At 34.9% G+C, this 21,419-nt stretch overlaps 2 protein-coding genes across 2 annotated transcripts; both read right to left on the minus strand.

Annotated features, from left to right (window-relative positions):
* Positions 1–7,145: 7,145 nt before the first annotated feature.
* On the minus strand, positions 7,146–9,155 carry LOC109806982 (scarecrow-like protein 18). The gene has a single exon (XM_020369514.3). It carries the CDS (start codon positions 8,747–8,749, stop codon positions 7,199–7,201), a length of 1,551 nt encoding a protein of 516 aa, XP_020225103.1. The 5' UTR covers positions 8,750–9,155; the 3' UTR covers positions 7,146–7,198.
* Positions 9,156–16,289: 7,134 nt separating this feature from the next.
* On the minus strand, positions 16,290–17,583 carry LOC109808736 (uncharacterized). Its single transcript, XM_020371853.3, has one exon. The coding sequence runs from the start codon at positions 17,348–17,350 to the stop codon at positions 16,487–16,489; it is 864 nt and encodes a 287-aa protein (XP_020227442.1). The 5' UTR covers positions 17,351–17,583; the 3' UTR covers positions 16,290–16,486.
* Between the last annotated feature and the right edge of the window lie 3,836 nt (positions 17,584–21,419).

Below are 21,419 nucleotides of genomic sequence, written 5' to 3' on the forward strand. Positions count from 1 at the left end.
AACGGGTCGTTCTGGTTCCAGGTGTCTTCAAGTATTTTGAGATTCACCTACGTGGCATCCACCTGACCACCAGTTAACTCCGTTCTTCAGTTCTAAACAGGCCGTTCTGGAATTGGAACAGTCGTTCCAAAGTCCGAAACGGGCCGTTCTGGAATTGGAACGGGCCGTTTCGAGGCTTTGATAGAAGGCGCGCCGGGCTTAGCTTCAACGAAAAAAAAAATTCAAGTCACGTTTGTGCCAAGCGTGATTCTTCGCGCCTGGCGTGACTGCACCCAGGGGTTGCCTTATATGAGAGCATTTGAACCCCAAACCCCAATGTGGGTCAACAGAAACCCTAGGAACCCAAAAACAAGAAAAACAAGAATAAAGTAAAACGAAAAAGGGAAACAATGATTGTGAACACCTACTTGAGTTCGGAGTGCTTGGGGAAAAATAAGAATGAGTGCGCGCCCTTGAGATGGAATGTGAGCAGAGTGTGAGGAAGAAGGAGACTGAGGGGCGCGGGAGTTGAGAGGAAAGGGAGAGGGTCTGTTTGAAATGGAAGAGGGAATGACGAGTGAAGTGGGAAAGTGGGAGGTTAATGGGCACCTGAACCGTCACGCCGGGCGCACTAAATTATCGCGCCGGGCGTGGTATCAGTAGAATACCAAAGGTTGGCCTTATCTGATATGATGCCGGGCGGGGCCGTGCAGCGCCGGGCGTGGCTAGGGTTACAAACGTGCAAGCATTCAATGTGCCCAGCTTGGAAGATGGCGCGCCCGGCGTGATTAATGCTCAGACCTTCCAGTGATAAATGCGCTGAGCGCGCCTGGGTTACCTACCCCCTGGAGCACCTAACTATTAATGCGCCCGGCACGCCAATAAATGCGCCCGGCAGAGACCAATTGGCTTTGGGTGCGCTGGGCGTGGCTATTTCGAGCCCGGCGTGATTAGTTCTACTTAAGCTTTCACCTACATTTTTCACTCCTCACACTCCTAACATATTCAACTTAACTCTATCCACTCAAGTATGATTCACACACTTAACACATAATACCAAATACAAACAACACAATACAACATACATATCATAAACTATGCAGAATCACAAAACAAGTCCCAAAAACAAGTATAACATACAATTCTAACACAATCATAAACAATCAAAGTTAAAAACACAAGCAACTGAAAAACAAATAAAAACACAGTTCAGATCTCTGGGTTGCCTCCCAGGAAGCGCTTGTTTATTGTCCCGAGCCTGACGATGACCAACTTGAAGTGCTCTACTCTCCTTCTCCTCCTGTTGCTCTTGTTCCTCCTTGCTTTGTGCTCAATCTGAGGATTGCTCAGCAACTGCTCAGAGGAATTGGTCCATCTAGGTCACAGTACCTTGCATACAAGAGAAAGCTAAAGACTAGAGTACACAAGTTAGTTCCAACACTTCATTGCTAACAAAAAATAACAAAAACAATAAAGGATTAAATCACAAATAGCTATAAATACTAAATTGCCATTCTAATCCCCGGCAACGACGCCAAAAACTTGTTGAGATTTCCGTTGAAGTACTTTTGTTATAATTGTAAATCAGTTTGATTCAATCAACGGTCTCAAACACGGCAAGTATACCGGCCGTTCAAGTAGTAAAAATATCGTATCCACAGGGATTAGAAGGTAATATAAGCATTTATTGACTATTCGTGACTAAAGAATAATTCCAATTTCATAGTTTGTGCAGTGAATTCAAAGTTGTGACTATTGGAATGAAAGCTGTAAATAAATATTGTTTTGTGAGTGGAAAAGGTAAGGAATGATATTGTGGTATTGTGAGGTTGTGGGGGTCAGATTTCACCAAACGTAACACTAATGTATCCTTAATCTCTTGTTGAATTCATTGCTTAGTCAACCCAAGAGTTTACTCAAACCTAATCCCTTAAAGAAAGAGCCTAGGTGCGGATATTGAATATCAATCCCTTGAGTACCCAATATCTACACCCGCATTACGGGCTAGGGTTTAAGACTACTAATGGGTCAAGCTCTATCCCTAGATACAATCACCACTAGGCATATGTTTCAGAACTAGTTTCAAAGGTTATTTTCCAATACCCATGGAACCTTAAATCATGCAAAGGGTGATCAATCCAAAGCAAGCATTAAGAATAGAAACAAACACAACAAAGAATAAAACAACATGTATATATATCATTAAAACCATAAAGATTACAATAGAGTACGTTGGTTACATCTAACCCCACAAAATGGGTGAAACCACTCACAACAATGAGGGCAAATACAAAATAGAGATGGAAGAGGAAGTGAAGAACCGAAGGAAAGATCTGCACACGGACGATCCCAAGCCCTGGGAATCCCTTCCGCTGCTCCTGGAGGCGCCCAATGTGAGAATGGGGGTTTCTCCCCCGAAAATGGCTTCAAATACGAGCCTGGGAGATCAGATTAGGGTTTCGCGCCCGGCGCGTAATCTTTTGAACACTTTTTGCCTCATTGTAAGCCCGGCGCAATTCCATTTTACGCCCGGCGTAATGTCTTCCAGAGAGTTTCAAGCCTCTCTGTCTCGATCACGCCTGGCGCGGGTAGTTTTGCGCCCGGCGCATGTGTAACTTGCAGAATATTGAATGCTCTACTCTTCTCAAGCCCGGCGCGGTTCATATTGCGCTCGGCGTAGCCACTCTGCTCTGCTCCTTAGCTCCTTAGATTTCCAATCCTAAGGTCTTCCATCCTCAATTCACTAGCTCAATACCTGCACAAAAAATGAGGTGTATTAAGGTATTGTTAGCTGAATTTGGGTTAGTTATATCTGCATGCAAAATGAACCAAAAAGAGAACAATTATATTGCAATGGTTCAAAGGATGAGTGAAATTTGTTCAATAAGTCTCATCCAAAAAGAGGTAAAATTGAGACTTAACACCCGTTCCAGGTACAAAATTTACACACCATTAGTGTAACCAGAACGAGCCGTTCTGGTTTCAGAACGGGCCGTTCTGGTTTCAGAACGGGCCGTTCTGGTTTCAGAACGGGCCGTTCTGGTTTCAGAACGGGCCGTTCTGGTTCCAGGTGTCTTCAAATATTTTGAGATTCACCTACGTGGCATCTACGTGGCATCCACCTGACCACCAGTTAACTCCGTTTAAATCATTTAGACGGAAGTCCCAAATTGCAATGATTTAAATTATTGGGGACCAAATTGAAACCTAAAATTAAAATGGGACTAAATTAAAACAAAAAATTGTTATCAAGGACCAAAAGAGATATTTAACCTAAAAAATAATATGCTAACCTTCCTTTTCCCCTCATCCAAATAAGGTAGATCGATTGACTGTATAAGAATGGAACAGAGCTTTTAACTTTAAAGAAATTAAGATAAAATTATCAAACAATTTCCATTTGATTTTAAAATTCTTATCTTAAACTTTATATGTTAAATAAAAAAAAACTTTCAAAATGCGTAAAAATGGAGTAAAAGATTTTACTTCAATAATCGTTTACCTTTTATTTTTTCCCTATTATAATTTTTATATTATTACTTTTCTAATCTACTTTACATAGCTACAACATACATATAATTCAGCTAAAAATGACTATATTCGTATTAAATTAGATGAAGAAAAACTTTTTGATAGATATTAACTATGCACATTAACTACTGTCGTCTGATAATATTCTGCTTTCGTCTTTCGGGGAGCATATTCGGTAGGGGTGTTCATGGGTCGGTTTTGTCAAAAAATCAATCCAAACCGAACCGAACCGTTTTAGAAAAGTGGATCGGTTAACTGATCCATTTTTTATAAAGTGGATCGGTTTGGTTTTCTTAAAATATGGATCGGGTTTTTTGAAATTGGATCGATTCGGTGCGGTGCAGTTATCCACTTTTTTACTCATATATGGATCGATTTTTTTAGAAAACCAAACCAAACCAAACCGATCCACTTTGTAAAAATGAATCGGATAACTGAACCGGTTTTATAAAGTGGTTCGGTTCGGATTTTTTTTCAAAATGGATCGGATTTTTCAATATGGATCAAATCGGTTATGGATCGGTTCGGATCAATTTAGATTTTTTGCACACCCTTAATATTCGGGCATCTTTTCATAACATCCAAAAGATCTCCCTACTCATCCTGGCTTTTACTCTTATTTTCTCAATTCTACATGTTACTTCAATGTATTTTTTTATTCTATCTTATAAAATATTAAATTAATGTTAATTTTTATAAAAATATCTTTTCATAATATTTAATTATAAAAATTAATTTATAAGATGTGAATATTTATACACTCTTTAATTATATTATATCTATATCTAACACTATTAAATATGTGACTTCTTTGAATAGGAGAGGTGGCCGTAAAGGGGTATCTAGATGGTGGTATGACCTGTGGAATATTGAAAAGGGTGCAACAATTACATGTAATTGGTTTTCTAAGGAGTGTGTGAGAGTAGTGGGGAATGGTAGGAACACTTCCTTTTGGAGGGATCCTTGATGCACTACAAAACCTTTTTGTGAGAGGTATAGTAGGTTGTTTTCTATCTCTAACAATAAAGACATGTCTGTGGCGGATATGAAATTATGTAGGGAGGTGGAGAGTGGGTGGAATTGGTGTTGGAGGAGGCAATTATTTCAGTGGGAGCAATCTCAGTTATCACTTTTGATGATGGACCTAACTTGTGTTCAAATGAATGATACAAATGATGATTCTTGGAAGTGGTCAGCTGATCCAAGCGGACTGTATTCAGTCAAGTCAGACTACTATATAATTGTTAATGCCTCAATTTTTGCAGAAATCCCTCTTCATAAGTTCATATGTTGTAGGCTTGTCCCTTCCAAGGTTTCTTGTTTTTCTTGGAGGGTGATGCTTGACAGAATCCCAACCAAAGTTAATCTTGCGAAGAGGAATTTGTTACTGTCTTCTAATTATGGTTGTGTGTGGTGTAATCAAGGTCTTGATACCTCCTGCCATATATTTTTTGAGTGTTCCTTTGCATACCAGGTTTGAATGTTGTGTTTGGAATGGTGTGGCCTCTTTGCTGCTCATCAAAATAATTTCATATCTCATTTTGAGCAGTTTCTAGGCTTTCCGAGTTGTGGTGCTAAAAGCCAGTACAAATGGGCGGTGATCTGGTTGGCTAAAATTTGGAGTATTTGGTTGGCGAGAAATGAAGCTGTATTTACTAATAAATTCACATCTCCAAATGATCTGGTCGAATTGATAAAACTACGCTCTTGGAAATGGCTGAAAGCTAAAGATCTTGATTTTTACTATCCGTTCTCTTATTGGGCAAAGGAACCTGTTGTAGACACCCAATTTCGTCTGGGAGGCAAACAAACAACAAGATAGGACATCAGTGGGCCCAAAAACCTAAATTAACTTTTTTAGTGGCCCGGAACGGGCCATTCCAAAATCAGAATGGGTCGTTCCCAATTTCAGAACGGGCCGTTCTCGGATCAGAACGGGCCGTTCCGAGGCTTCTAAAAGGCCTAAAAAATGTAGGTTGGAATGGGCCGTTCTAGACCAGAACGGGCCGTTCCAAACCAATCAAAAGGACTAAAAAAGTTAGGTTGGAACGAGCCGTTCCAAACCAATCAAAGGGGCTTAAATTTGTACCCTGGAACGGGCCGTTCTGAAATCAGAACGGGCCGTTCTGGTTCCACAAAACGGGCGGTTCTAGGGTACGAAAATGCTGCATAACGTTTGGATTCGGAACGGGTCGTTCCGGCCCACATCTGATGCCTATAAATAGAAAATCTCGGCCAACAGTTCAGGGACCTCCAAAATTTCGTCCAGCACTCCTGAGAGCTCGAAATTTCTCCCTTTTTTCTCTCTATCTCTCTCCTATTGTATTTCTTGAGTTTTGTGAGGCATATTGTAGTGTGAAAGGTTGTCATAAAGCACCTAAAACCTCCATAGTTGAAGATCCAATAAAGCTCGTTACGAGGTATTACTCATCAATCTCTTGTTCTATCTTTTCTTCTTTTGTTTTACATATTATTATAATAAACGCAATTATGTAGATATCTTAGCGGTTCATCGTGTAATTTAATTTTCATGTAAATAATCATTAATAAAGGGGATTAAATATTAAACTATTAATTCTTATTACGTTATCTTCATCATAGGGTACCAATTTAGGGCGTTGTAGGGGTGCTTAATACCTTCCCTACACGTAACCGACCCCCGAACCCAATTTTGGTTATTAAAGCCATTATTGGACTTTTAAAAATCTTTTCTTTTTCCAATGTTTTGAGTAAAACATTGGTGACGACTCCATAAACTTATTTTCAAAAATCATTGATTAAGGATTAGTCTGGCGTCCGGACATTCCTTAATTGATGAGATTTTCAAAAGGATGTCTAAACTATTAGTCGTGAGATCGGAAATTTTCGGGTTGCGACACCTGCTGCATGTCTTAATCTTTATTAAGTTAACTGTATATGGGTTGGAGTACCCCTTGTACTCGCTTTTAATATATTTCATTTTGCCTAGAAAAAAAAATGTGTATAACTCTTGAAAAATTAATTTGTAAGATAAGATTATTTATATATTCTTCAATTGCAGCACTATTAAACGTGCGTATATCGAATGGTAAGTGGTAGTTGTCAAAGTCATAAGAACATGCTGAATATGATGTTGAGGAATCAATGTCATAGCATCCCACTTCGTTGCAGGGAACATCAATGACAATGCGGTTCAAAGTGTCAACACTCAACACCATAACCTCTACTTCACCGTGCAGTGAGGAAATCTTAAGGCAACTATAAATTATTTGCATTGTTTTTTTAAATTTTTTTATGATGAAACTATAAATTTCAATCCAACTAACTCAAGCTAATACCAATTTCCCTGAATTGCTAATACCAATTTCCCTGATATTCAGAATATCTTAAATATAGTTTGTTTTAACTATAGTATAGTTTGTTAATAATATATATTTTCAGTTTTAACTACCTAGTTAATTTGAATTTGACTCTGAATATAAAGAAGTTGATAACTTTGTAATTTAATAAATTCAATTCATTTGATAAAACAGTTTTTTTCCTACTCTATTTTTTTCTCATTCTTTCTATACAAGATCTATTCATGAAGTCCCATAGGTTTGATGTAAATTTATTGATGAATTCTTATATCTTTGTTAGAATACATGGATCAAAGAAGCCAAGAAAGAGATTCTTAAGGAAATAAATTACAATTGAATAAATTTTCTCATCAAAGAAACTTCCAAGCTGAGATTGAATGAATTGGGGTCCCCTTCCATCCAACTATTAGACACTTCCCGTTTTTTCCCACAGTACAAAAATCCCCACACGCAAACCTTTTGGCTACCAAGTTAGCTTGGTACAAAGATGACTCACTAAATGTGGTCTCCACCATTCTATACCTCGCAAAGAACCTTCTCCAAACATCTATCTTCACATTCCTAACCTTCCTTTCTCCATCTTCCATAGCAACAATGCTTCGTATCCCTTCAGATAATATCCCCTCTATTGTCACTCTGCACTCATAATCCTCCTTCATGCAGGTCTCAATGCAGTCAAAAAACGCCGCATAGAAGAACAACGCTTCAATGAAGCGATTCACAAAGGAGGGTGAGTTATGGTTTGCTTCCAACTCAAGAACAATCATTATAGTTGGTCTGATTTTTCTGATCACCCGCATCAAGTGTTCCAAGGAATCAGAATCCGACACCATAGTCCTCAGTATGATTGGACAATACACAGCTACGGCTTCATTATCTTCAATATCAAATTGCTCTACCTTAATCTCTATGATGTTTGTAACATAAACTACCTTATATAAAAAGGGCAAGTTTAAGGATTCAGCAAAATTCACTAACCTTTTCCCTGTCTTTTCTAGTTCGGTCTTTCCTTTGAGTCCAATGGCAGTTATCTTAAGAAGCTCAACTTGCCTTTCATTCCTCTCAGCCAGTGCTTGCATCAAAGTCGTGCATTCCACCCCACATCCAATATCAAGGTTTATGAGATGAATTTTGGTTTGAAATGCAACCTGTTCCACTATAGCTTGTACCCCAGCAAACTGCATTACTTGATTGAAAGGAATTTTTTGATGGCATATAACAGCCTTTTTGGTATCCGATATTAAATTCCCAATCAATTCCCTTTCCTCGTTATTGTTCTCGGACTTGTTCACTGCCACCTTTCCTCCTCCCGTTTCTCTTTTGATCCTTTCTAGAAGTGCTTGAGCGAAATGAAAAACAACTCTCTGAACGGGGCTTCCACCACCGCCTGAAGGGTTCCACTGAAGATGGAAGAGTAACACACTGGCACGTTCAAATTGTTGGCACCCTACCCTCTCAGCAGCTGCAAGAAGAAACTGAGCAAGTTCCACGTCCCTATTTTCTTCCTCAGATAAAATCCCGAAGCCAAATCCATAAGGGTGCATGGGCATGCAAACATCATCATGCCATTGTGTAGAGTGCTGGATATACCTTGCTCCAGCCAATCTTATTATTTCTTCGGTTGACAACTTTTGAGGAGTACTCACACAAGTTTCAACACTATGGCTGATGTTTTGCTTCTCCACCCTCTTGAACCTGCTTCCATAATGGCTCAGTAGCTCCAATGATGCTAGAGAAGATGGCAGCACTTGTTTATTCTTTGGTTCCTTAGTTTCTTGAAGAGGCTGCTTTGGTTGTGGAACAGGTTCAAAGCTGAAATCCTCTAACATGAAGTGATCAAAGTTGAAATCATTTTGGTGGTGTTGCTGGTTTTGCTCTTCAGTAGTGGGAAGAGTATTCATCCCTCTCAGTATAGCAGAGAAGCCGTGTTCTCCTTGGAACACATCATCCTCTACTTGTAAAGAGTCATAACCGCCCTGGAATTCGTTGAAATTGAAAGGTGTGAAAGGAAAAGGAAAGGGTATCAACAAATTACCCTCGAGGCAATGAACTTATCTAGATATATATCGACATTGGTGTTTTTATTGGCCTTACTCACAGTCGAAAAGGAATATTTAAACGTATAAACATGAGAGGAAACATGCAACTTTGATGTGATATTTCGATGTTTTCATCAACCACAGCCGTCAGCCATAACTGGTTTGTCTTTATTGAAAACAATGTAAGGATCAATACAAACTATGAAGAAAAAGCCCGAGTTTTTAATGATTTGATTGCATACGTTTTCCTAAGAAGTTCAGCCAGCGTGACGAAAAAGTTGAAGAAAATGATGGATGGTCTTTTTTAGTAAGGGATTGGCTGTTTCCTAGAAAAGCCCCACAAAACCAAAAACTGACTTTATCTTGAAGAAAATATAAGGAATATGCTATTGCTAATAATAATCTAAAATATCTGAGGTGCTAGAGCCTAGAGCCACTAAAGTTAGGAGAGATGTTTAAAATAATGGTATATATGGAAACTGGGCCTAGCGTCGGCCCAACATTTTTTGAGCCTAGAGCCACTAAAGTTAGCTAGGAGAAATGTTTAAAGGCAGATGATAAACACACCTCCACTCTCGTATAAGCACACCCCTTTTTTTAAAAAAAATATATAAAATATCTAAATTACCCTTAAAAAAAATAAAATTCCTAAATTTATACCCTCTTCCCCGCACCCCCATACCCCGCACCCCCTTCCCAGCACCCCACACCCCCCTTCCCCGCATCCCAAGTGTTTAAGAGTTCCTGAAAGCAAGTTGGGGTTTGGATTCTGGGTTTGAAAATAAAAGGATCCTTCTTTGCAACCAATGTGGCCACGGTACTCATCTACGGATGGCAATGACGACGCACGATGATGTATTCTTTCAGGATATTTTCCTCCGTATCCAACCATGTATGACATATTCTCTGGATTGCTTCCAAGTATGTAATCCACCTGCATAAATGTATACATGTACAGTAAACATATAAAAACAAATCGTTGAGTTATCATATGGACTTAAAAGTATAGTTAAATCTAAAATTTGCATATATACCTGGCTTCTTGCTATTTCTTTGAGTCGCGTTGGAGAAGCCAAAACATTACCACCACAGTCAATCTGTTGATTAGTCTTTTTCAAATAGCCAGCATTAACCAGAAACAGAAATGAGAATGTTGTTGCATGCTGCAAGTTACTCCCGCCAGGCTTGAATAGAAGCCCACCTAATTTCTTAAACACAATTTGGAAAAGGTGCAGGGAAGGAGGGTGCGGGGAAGGGGTATGCTTATACGAGAGTGGAGGTGTTGGGATGCGGGGAAGGGGGTGTGGGATGCGGGAAAGGGGGGTGCGGGGAAGAGGGTGTAAATTTAGGAATTTCATTTTTTTAAGGGTAATTTAGACATTTTATATATATTTTTTAAAAAAGGAGGTGTGCTTATACGAGAGTGGAGGTGTGTTTATCATCAGCCATGTTTAAAATAAGGGTATATATGGAAACTGGGCCTAGTGTCAGCCCAACATATTTTTTAAGACCTAAAAACGAGTTTTGAAGTTGAATCTTTTTAAAGATAAGAGAGTGACAAGAAAATTAACTGCTACTCATAAAAAAAAAAATTCAACAAAAAATTATAATACTAGAATTGAACTCAATCCTTACAATGCTAAGTTCACATAATGATTAACGAATCAAAATTAATGTTGATACAATTGATTCATTATATTCTATAAATAAATAAAAAATATTTTGGAGTCTAATGTTAGGATTTGGACAATTTTATACTTGGGTTGATTCTGGGCTAGTCAATGAATACATTATAAATTTGATTGTTATTCCATCAAACAACATTTAAATTGAAAAGAATGATTGAAAAAATTACCTACTACAATATAGAATTATGTCTTGGAGAACCGATGGTAATGGCAAAAAATGAAACAAAACAGATGAAAATAAATATGAAAAATAGTCACATTACATGTGTGATTATTTTACATGAATCCAATAGCGTTTGACATCTTTTTGAAAGATTGAATTCACCTATCTTCTTCGAGTAATGATATACATGAATTATTCTCCACTAAAAATACTTCATTAATATTCATTATTTCTGTTATTTTTCTCTACTTGTTATATAATATTACATGATATACCTATATCAATGTCTCTTTTCTCTATTTTTTTTCACTTAAATTTTATTTGGATGATGAAAGGTTTTAAGATGAAAGAAGCTGATAGAAAGAAGTAAAAGAGAATAGATAACGAAAAAATATGAATACATTATTAAGTTATTTGGATTAAGGAAAGTAAGAAAGAAAAGAAAGGATATGCGTTATAAAGATACTTTTTATTTCTAATAACATATATTATAAAATAATCTTTTGCATATGGTAAAAATTAAATTGTCTCATATTAAATAATTCAATCAAAATAGTTATAATTTCAAGCATTTCAAATTTTAAAGCTTTTCATCAAATTAAAATCAAGAGGATTTTTTAGATTATTTATGAAATTAGTGTGTGAAATGTATCTTCAAAAGAGACAAAAATATAAAATACTTAGAGTCTGTAATTATGAGAGTGAAAATTACATTTTTTAAGTTATATGCAATGTCACCTTGAAAATAATTACATTATTATTAATTATTGTTGTTTTTATCATCATAAATGTCATGGTAATAATTCTTAACATGAAAATGAATTGTTTAATCTTCGTCATACATTTTTAAGAAATATGATTGGAAAAATATTTGACATTTTAAAATTACATTTCACAATTTTAAGTTAGTGTTTCCATTTTCATTTAAAGTACAAGCTGAACTTATGTTAGTATGTGTAATACTATATAATTTCTTTCATAAAGAATGTCGCTCTTATAAATTTTTAATTGAACTAATAAACAAAACTTTATCTTTAGTGTTGCTAGTTAATGAATATCATATTTTTTAATTTATTATTCAAATTCAAGAGCATGAATGAAAAAATGTTAATGCATAAAGAGTTATGTGTGAAAAAATGTTATTTTAAAAAAATGAAACTATAATCAATTGTCTATTGAAAGATTAAAAAAAATTGTATTAATTTATTTTTTTAATCAAATTGTATCATTTATGTTAATCAGTTATGAAATCTAATCATTTATGTTAATTGTAAAAATTGCATTATTCTTCTTTTCTGAAATCACATTCAAGACAATTTTCAGATTGAATGGATCAACCGATTACTTGGGCTACTTTAAGACCCCGTGAAAGAGCCCAGTTTACTGCAATAGTCCCCTTCCCCATCACGCACCATAAGGCATAAAATTAAATTAAGTAATAATATTTTAAAAAATAAAAATTAGAAATAAAATAAGTGGGTACTTTTTTTAATTTGAGTTAATATGACCTTTTCTCTCTCTCATTTTTTAGTACTTCTTTCAGTATTTTTTATTTTAAAAATTTAAAATAATTTCAAAATTAATATGAGACGTTTGTTTTATGGAATAATATTATATTTTGGAGAATCATATTTCTGGAAATAATATAACTCGAAATATTATTCCTAGAAATAAAAGAAAAAATGTTAACTAGTATTTTAATCTATATGGACTAAATATTTATTAAATTTATAATAAATAAAATATACAAATAAATATTATGTTTAAATATATAAATTATATTTAAAATTTATATAAATAGATATTTTTAAATATATAAACTATATTTAAGATTTATAATAAATAATTTATATTATAATTAATATTATTTTTATTTATTGATATTTTATTTTAAAATATTAAAATTTAATTTATAAATAATTAAGATAAATAAAAAATCAAATTAGAGAAAAAGTTAAAACAGAATTATTAAAAGTCCTCTCGTGAAAGAAAAATTCTTAAAAATATTTTTGCGTAAAATATAAGTTCATATTTAATATTTAAGAGTTTATTAAAATTTACAATAAATTATATATATATAGATAAATACTATATTTGAATTTGAATATATAAATTATATTTAAAATTAATATACATGAATATATAAATAATATTTTATATTTATGATAAATAATTTTTAATATAATAAAAAATATTTTATTTATTGATAATTTATTTTAAAATATTGATATTTCATAAATAATTATGATAAATAAAAATTGAATTAAATTGTAATAACTTGGTTCATACACTAAACGGTACAACTACTAGTAGTGGAAATTTAACATCTTAGGATTGTAAGTATACTAGTGCCTAAGTACATATCATATATCATGCATATAACAATAAATCATCTTCATCAAATGTGCATATATAGTATAAATACAATAATATCCAGCTAATAGTAAACTATACAACCTAAGTTACCGACCAAACAACCCTACAATATATACAAAACAACATTAAAAAGGTAGTTCTCAAAATACATCCAACTTAGACTTTACTGGATGACTCTAACCTATCATTGCTCTACTTTCATATCACTTATGATCATCACAGTCAAAATCATATAGAAACACACAAGAGTAAGCTTAGAGTTTAAAGATCAACATTTATATAACACAAAAATCAACAATTTTGAATACATCATCACATCATCATCTCCAACACTAACAACACAAAACATCATAGTATACAACACATATCAACATAACAACTCAATTTTTCACAACATAATATCAACTCAGCATCACAACATTCTCGACACAAATTTATCATCATGGCAACACAATATTTTCAACACAACAATTACATGTATCATCACGTATTTCAACTAGGAGATCTCCTACAACACAAAATGAGTAGATTAAGTGGTTTGACCCTATCAAATCAATAATACATGGTGATCTTTTTGGGTTTCTTAGATCAACAGCAAATTAGATATAAATCCACAACACAACAACTTAGTTTCTTAGATGTCACCACTTAAAAAAGAAAGTCTAGTACTATTGTCATGGTAGAATAGTTGGGTATGAATATACTACGACATTAGGTAGCTTAACTAAGTCCCCTATGGGATTAGTCTGTCGACTACCTTTCAAATACTATGCCTTTCCAAGAGTTAGTTAGGAACTTAGTTTCTAAGTTCATACTTTACTCGGTTGGTTACTTTTAATCAGTATAGCTTGAGTTGACCCCTATATTGTGGTTGCTTTATACACGTGTGCCTCAATCTTGTCCACATACGATACAATCGTACCAACAAAGTTCTAGAAAAGAATCAACACAACAATCCACTTTAAGATTCAACTTTTCAAGAAGGATTTTCAACAAATTAGACTCTTGAAGCTCCATAAGACAATATCCACACAATGGGATATGCAACTTCCAAAAACCTCTCCTCTAGTTCTAGGTTGGTCATTAAATCTCAACAACATGAAAACTTCATATATATATATATATATATATATATATATATATATTCAACACAACCAACACACATCTCAACTCACATTCACTTCTCAATCATCATTCATCTCAAAATATCATCATATATAGAATAACGACACTTAACTACTTTAAAGTATATAACATATACATCCATTCATCTAAAACTCATCAATCATCTAATTCATCAACATGTTCTCATTCTCCTAACCACGTTGGATGCAACATATGCCGTGTTTGGCGCCATCAAGGCAAGGAACTTTTTGTCTTACCCACGCCTGATACTACACAACTCACGCTCAGCGTGGTTAAGACAAAGGTCACTAAGACCTTGCATCTGTTGTGGTAAAGCACCACGTCTGACCCCATCTTAGATAGAGAGTCTCTGCATGACTCATGTTTGGCGTTGCCATATCAACACTCGACGTCATCCAAAAGGAGAGCTCTAGCTTGGCCACGTTGGATGCCACTCAGCTTTGGGCCCGACATTACCAAGTCAAAGACCTCTCAACATTCTCACGCCCAACGCCATTCAAAACATGTCCGACACCATTTCAATCCGAGAAGAGTCTTTTTTCCTTACATCCAACGCCACCAATCCTAACCTAAAATGATTGAGATAGAGATCCTCAAACTAGAACGACGCCCCGCGCGATATCAAAATTCTATATATATAGAACCCGATTTTGAGCCAAAACCTGAAACCCAACAAGGTTCCAACACATGCAATATAAAATAACTATTATATACATCACAACTAACTCATATATACACTTAGATTCAACATGCAACCAAAAATCTTCTCAAGTCATCACACTCTTCATCAAGAACCCAAAACCCCAACTCTCACTACAACCCACTCTGATTTGATCCATACACAGTCATAAATTGCAAATAATTCACGAACATACAACAAACATATCATTCAACAACTCAACAACTCAACTAAAGCAAGAATCTAGCTTCCCTTATCTTAGGTAATTCAAAAGTGAGGGAGAAGAAAGAAATGAAACCCCACACGAGATCAGTGACTTGATTAAAGATTTCCATTACTTGAATCACAACATAACAACTTGTGATCAGCTAAGGAGAAGAAAAATCTCATCGAAAGGGAAGATTCAGAGGAGAAAGAAGCTACAGATTAAAGCTTATCTCATTAGAATCTTCTCTTTAGACTTCAGAGGGAAAAGAGTTTATCTGTTCAAAATAAAAATCTTAAATACTATCCCCTTCGAGGTCAAACCAGATCACTACCTAGAGACCCCTGCTTACTACAACTGAAACTTCTACGAGATCCTCATACTCTAAAGTCTATCAACATTGATTAACAACTTAACTTAACAACATAAAATAATTAGGAATAATTATAACACTTTCACAACTTACAACATTACATAGATAAAAAGTTTAAAAAATCCTTACAAACTCTCTCGTCGAAAAAAAATTCCTAAAACACTCACAAGCTAGATGAAAGTTATGTTTAATACATAGAGATTGATATTCCGGATAATACTTTCTAAAATTTAAATAAAAATGAAAACTACAAGGATTATAAAAAATAACCTCCAATATTCTATAAGAATATAACTTAACTACCCACCTACCATGAGAATAAAACATCCTACTCTTGAGAATATCATTTTTCTAAAAATAAAAGATATCAAAAATATTATTGGATGACCTTTTAACAAATATAAAAATAATTATTCTTACCTTCATATTCCAAGGAATAAAGAAAGATAAAACATCACGAATAATTATCCATAGTTGTGTAAACACTAAATAATTATGGAAAAGTTTGTACTCTTAAAACTCTACGTCTCAGGTAAAGTAAATCAGACTAAAACCATCATCACAAAATAAATAAATAAATAAATAAATAAAAATTGGCAACATTAGAATCGAATGCAGGAGATTATGACTAAAAAATATTATTAGCCGGTCTAGAATCTTGAATTCAGATTTCAGACGCGCTTAATCTTATAACATAAGAATATCATATTGATTTGTCGTAAGTGATGGCATCCTATTAATTAATAGGATTATCCAATGGCACCCATTGGAATTAAAGAACAAATTATGGACATGTTGAGCAATAATACGTTGACAATATTGGTTTGGGGTTTGTTACAATTGGTATAGAAATAATAGAATATTGTAATGTCCCCGAGCAAAGAAAATAGAATAACAAAATGGGAAGCTGAATTAGAAAACCAAAAAAGAAAAAAGGAAATTACAGAAGTGGTGAAGGGTAATTAGCAATTAGACCTTGTCATCGTTCTGACTCTCCTCCACTTGTTCTGTTATGGGCCTTCTTGTACAGAGAGAAATCATGAACATCCAAATGAGACCTTTCACGATCCTCACCATCCCAATGGTCACAACGAGATAATACAACCACCATCCAACGAAGTCCCCAAGTCCCACATCCATTAACTGCTCATTCTTCACTTGCGCCACAACCACTAAAGTCTCAACCTCCTCCCTCAGCCTCCACCACCACAACGTGCCCAAGCCCGCCGCCAAGCCCACTCTCTCAATCCACCTCTCCCTCCGGGAGGCGCCGAAAACCGTGTCATCCACGACGGGCCTGACCACCATCCTGCACCAAACATGGGTGGTCTCGTGCAGGCCCAACAGAAAAATCATCCTGCTCACCAGGCTTCTCTCCACGCCGAAACTGGACTCGTAGTCCTCGTCATAAAGCCCAGCCGCAATGCTCCCCTCGATGCCCAGGCCCACGCAAACTTGGAACGCGCAAAGGAGAGCCCACGCCGTGGAGAGACGAGAGGACCTGGATGGTGATGGTGATGGTGATGGGGAGTCGCTGAAAAGAGTGATTTTTATTTTGCCCATTAAGCCCTGGATGAGGGTTGCCACGCTGACAATGGAGACGAGAACGTAGAGAATACATGGGTTGATGTTGAGGGCGATGTGGAATAGACGGGGAAAGGGTTGTGGTGAAAATTGTAACGAAGTGAGGGTTTGAAGATAGTATTGGGCTCCGGAGAGAGTGGCCAAGAGGAGAAAAGAGAGAGGGAGGAGGAGGCTCAGGATTGTGATGGTGAAGAGGTACAACACCTCTCTCGGCCTCAACAACTCTTTCGCTTTTCTCTTCCAACCCATTCTCTTCACACTATCATGACTTCAACAAACACACCCTTACCTCTTTATTTACAAGCCACGGGAACTTCAACTTCAACGTTATGCTCTCTCTCTCTCTCTCTCTCTCTCTCTCTCTCTCTCTCTATGTGACTTAACAACCATTTTCTGCAACTCAAATTTATAAGTGGTTGCCACGTCCATTGTTTACTTACTTCACATTTTATAAAGACATGCTAGCTCCTCATCATATACCGTGGCCTAAATAAATATATATATATATATATATATTTGTTATATCCCTTATATTTATATATATCAAATCAAACTCGTTTATCTTTTGCGCATTGGTTTGGTACAAATGGTTGCAAATTTGACGGATAATGAGTGGAGCCGCTTTGAATTTTGGAGGACTCCTCTTAGCCATTTCCAGTTCCGTGCCTTTTTCCTCTTCCTTCATGATCAAACATAATTAATTAAACCCCTTTCTCAACATTTTAAATTACATATAATGCCAAAATTATATAAATTATATATCCTTTTACTTTTAAAAAAATAATACGAATGAACCATTGATATCTTCAACTATTACAAAGATCCCCTGCGATGGGAGCACTCATACGCAAAAGTTGCTATATCCTTATCCTAGTTGACATATTTAACCATCTGCCATTGCGCATGTTTTTTTTAATGCTCTATACTTATTAATTTCAATTGGATTAACTAATAGAATAATTAGTACATTTAGTTATAATGTTATTAATTATGTTTTTTTTTTCGGCATTCAATATGTACATTCGCATGACAAATTGCGTCTTATTTATTTATGCTGTCATACCACAAATTTTAATGTTGTTTTTATTAATAGGAGATAGTAATGTGGTATCTTGTTGAGTAGTTGTCTTGATTTTATCTGAGAATGATGTCTGTCGTCGTCATATTGAACCGTACCTGAAGTTACCATAAACATTAGTTACGAACCGTATTCTATTTCTTATGCGTTGAATTAGATATGATTGCAGTTGAAGCAGATTTGGAGTGTATCTCATTAATTTAGATATTAGTTGGGAGTAGGGACTACACCTAGTCACATACAGTTTAGGCCGTTCGGTAAAGAGTGCAATATCTAAGCTAAAGCCAATTTCACTCTTTTATCCTTATTTACATTTTAATTACCAAACAAAGAAAAGGTTAATTATAATTCAAACTTCATGTACATAGTTTATTAAAGTAATTAAATTTGGTTTTATTCCATTTAGTATTGTTCCGGCCACGGGGTGCACTAGGGTTTTTTCCTAGGTCAAACCGCAAAACCAGAGCATTCAAAAGTGTAAATCTGTCCTCCTAGCTCTAGGGTTCTAGGTTTTATACTTTTGTGTTTATGGGCTTCGTGGACCCCGCGATTTTCGGGATTCTCCTTAACCGCTCTTATCCTGAAGCCAAGGGAGTGAGTGGTTGTTTTCCAAATCGGTATTTTTCCGAGAATGCCTTTACAAGAGGACCTATCGGGAAAAAAGGCGTATCCCCTCTCGGGTGCGTGTAATTTGGCGTTATAGCCGAGTCGCCACACCCCGTGACGGTCCAGTCGGGAGTTAGACGAGTAGAAGGTCCAGTCGGGTCTTTACCTAGACAATGTGCTGGTCGGGTTTTTACCTAGACGATGTGCTAGTCGGTGGTTTTTTGCCTAGACGATGTGCTAGTCGGGTTTTTGCCTAGACGATGTGCTAGTCGGATTACGACCTGGACAGTCCACTTGCCCTTCAGCCCTGAGCCTAAAGGCGATAGGGCTCAAGACATGGCCACCTGGTCGGTTATTTGCCAAGAGAAGGGTCGCTAACGTCCTATGACCGAGAAGGGAATCAGGTCGGAAAACGACCTGAACGGTCCAAGTATAAATAATTAGGAATCAATATAGATGAACAGATTATGATCGATTTTAATCTTTTTAAAAGGAAAATGCTGTAGTAAAGTAAAGATCTCAGACATCCACGCTTTTAAAATAGGCAAATCTGTAATATGAACAAAATATAAAAATGATACATGATTATATGCAAAAACTAATGTCGAATAAAAAAATAAAAACAATTGTGTACCAACTCGATGGAATATGAAAGTCAGAGCATGAGATAAAAATCAACAATACAATTTGAGTCGATCTAGATATAACTTTTTCAGACCACCGTCAAACTGAGTAAGAGAACTAATTATGTGTTTGGTCAATTCTTCATCATCGCTACCGAAGGCGTTATATTTCCATCTGTTATGCTAAGGTGAAAAGGTCAATTTATTCACATTTAAACTCTGTCGCAATCGAGAGTTTAAATTTTATTAGGAAACTAACAACAAGGAGATCCGTATGGATTATTTATTTCTGTTGAATGTTGATCATAGTTAGTTTGACATTTTCTGGCAATGAACCATCTTTTAATAACAAAACAAACAACAAAATGATCCATTAATAGCTACAAATCTTTTGGTGAAACTCTAATTCCTCAAGAGTCCCGATGAAAGAAAAATGATGAATTGTGATATTTGCTCAAATTTTGTTATTACAAACTCTTAAGATAAACTTATATAGACAGTTCAGTCAGAAAAATTATATTAACTCCAATGTGCTGATGATTTATTTGTATAGTATATGCGAAGAGTTTACACGGAAACAAAACTCAAGAAGAAAGTATGATTATTATTTATAAAAATATAAAAAGAAAAGAAAATGAAGCAATCCCGTTAGGTAGTAGGGAAGAAACATAGTGTCATCTCATCGGATTCTGACTATGCGTGCCAACGGTCGTGTAATGCCAAATAATATAACCCATAAGTGGATTTATAACCCATTTCACGAAACTTGTTGGACGGCGGCAATTGGTGGTATTGTAGCGGAAAACAGGTTTTTTTTCCCTTCAATTTACTTTATTAGTTGAGTAAAATTATGAGGAAAAATCAACTAAACCCGAAATAAATATGCTCATTATATACCCTATTTTAGAGTGTAACGAAAGGTGAAAAAAAAAGAGGGAAAGAAAATAGAAAGTGTTAAATGTGAAAAGTGATATGATAAGAAACAAAAATAGACTTGAAAAAAAATAAAGTAAAAGAGGCATATAAATATAATTGTTGATCATAAAAATCATATTAAAATTAGAGCATGGGAGATAATATGATCTTTATCTAATTCTCTAAACTTAATTTCAAAGTTTGAATCTTAATGTTTCATCAAAGTTCGATTTTAAAATAATTTTGTGCTAATTAAAATTTACCTTCATATATCATGATCAAAGAGAGAGGAACTAATAAATGAGTTTTCTCGATAAACGATCCATCTCATAAAAAAAAAAGATGATTAAGATAATTTTAAAGACTATCACTAATAACATATTACATTAAGAAATATTAAAACTTCTCTTTCGAAACAAGTAATAATTAAGTTGAGTATTATTCTAGTATGAAATATTTTTTCTATGATAACTTCACAATAGTTCAAATCTAGAATGTTCAAAGAATGTACTTTGTCAAAGCTTAAAATTTCATTTTATATTCATGTTTAATGTGAGCATGTATATATCCTAGGTTTATCATGATAATCTTGTAAATCACAACACCATTATTGTTACTATTGGACAAAATATTTCTTGAATCAATAGTTTGTATATTACTCGTGGCATGATTGTCCGTCAACCAAATATCTATAAATCTTGATCTGTTCTATTTTACCAATTTTTTTTTTTTTACCATTAATTCATATTAGCAAATTTAATATTTTTAATAGTAATTGACAAATTTAATAAAATGACTCATGACATAATTTTTTTCTTCAACTTCAAGAATACAAAATAATAATAAATTAAAAATTATTAAAAGCTTACTTTTTTTTAATTAAGATTATTGCTAATAATTTTTTAACTAAAAATTTATAATAATTTTTAAGAAGTATAACACAAGTACTAATAATCCTTTAATAGAAAATATATACAACACAAAGACATATATTATAAATTAAAAAATAAATAAATAATATTTGATTAAACGAGCTGATGGACCAACACGTTCCATTAATCCGTTGAATTAACAGGTTAAGATTTCTAACTTAACT

This window comes from Cajanus cajan, chromosome 7 (assembly GCF_000230855.2).
Source record: "Cajanus cajan strain Asha chromosome 7, NIPB_CcT2T_4, whole genome shotgun sequence".
NCBI classification, from domain to species: Eukaryota; Viridiplantae; Streptophyta; class Magnoliopsida; order Fabales; family Fabaceae; genus Cajanus; species Cajanus cajan.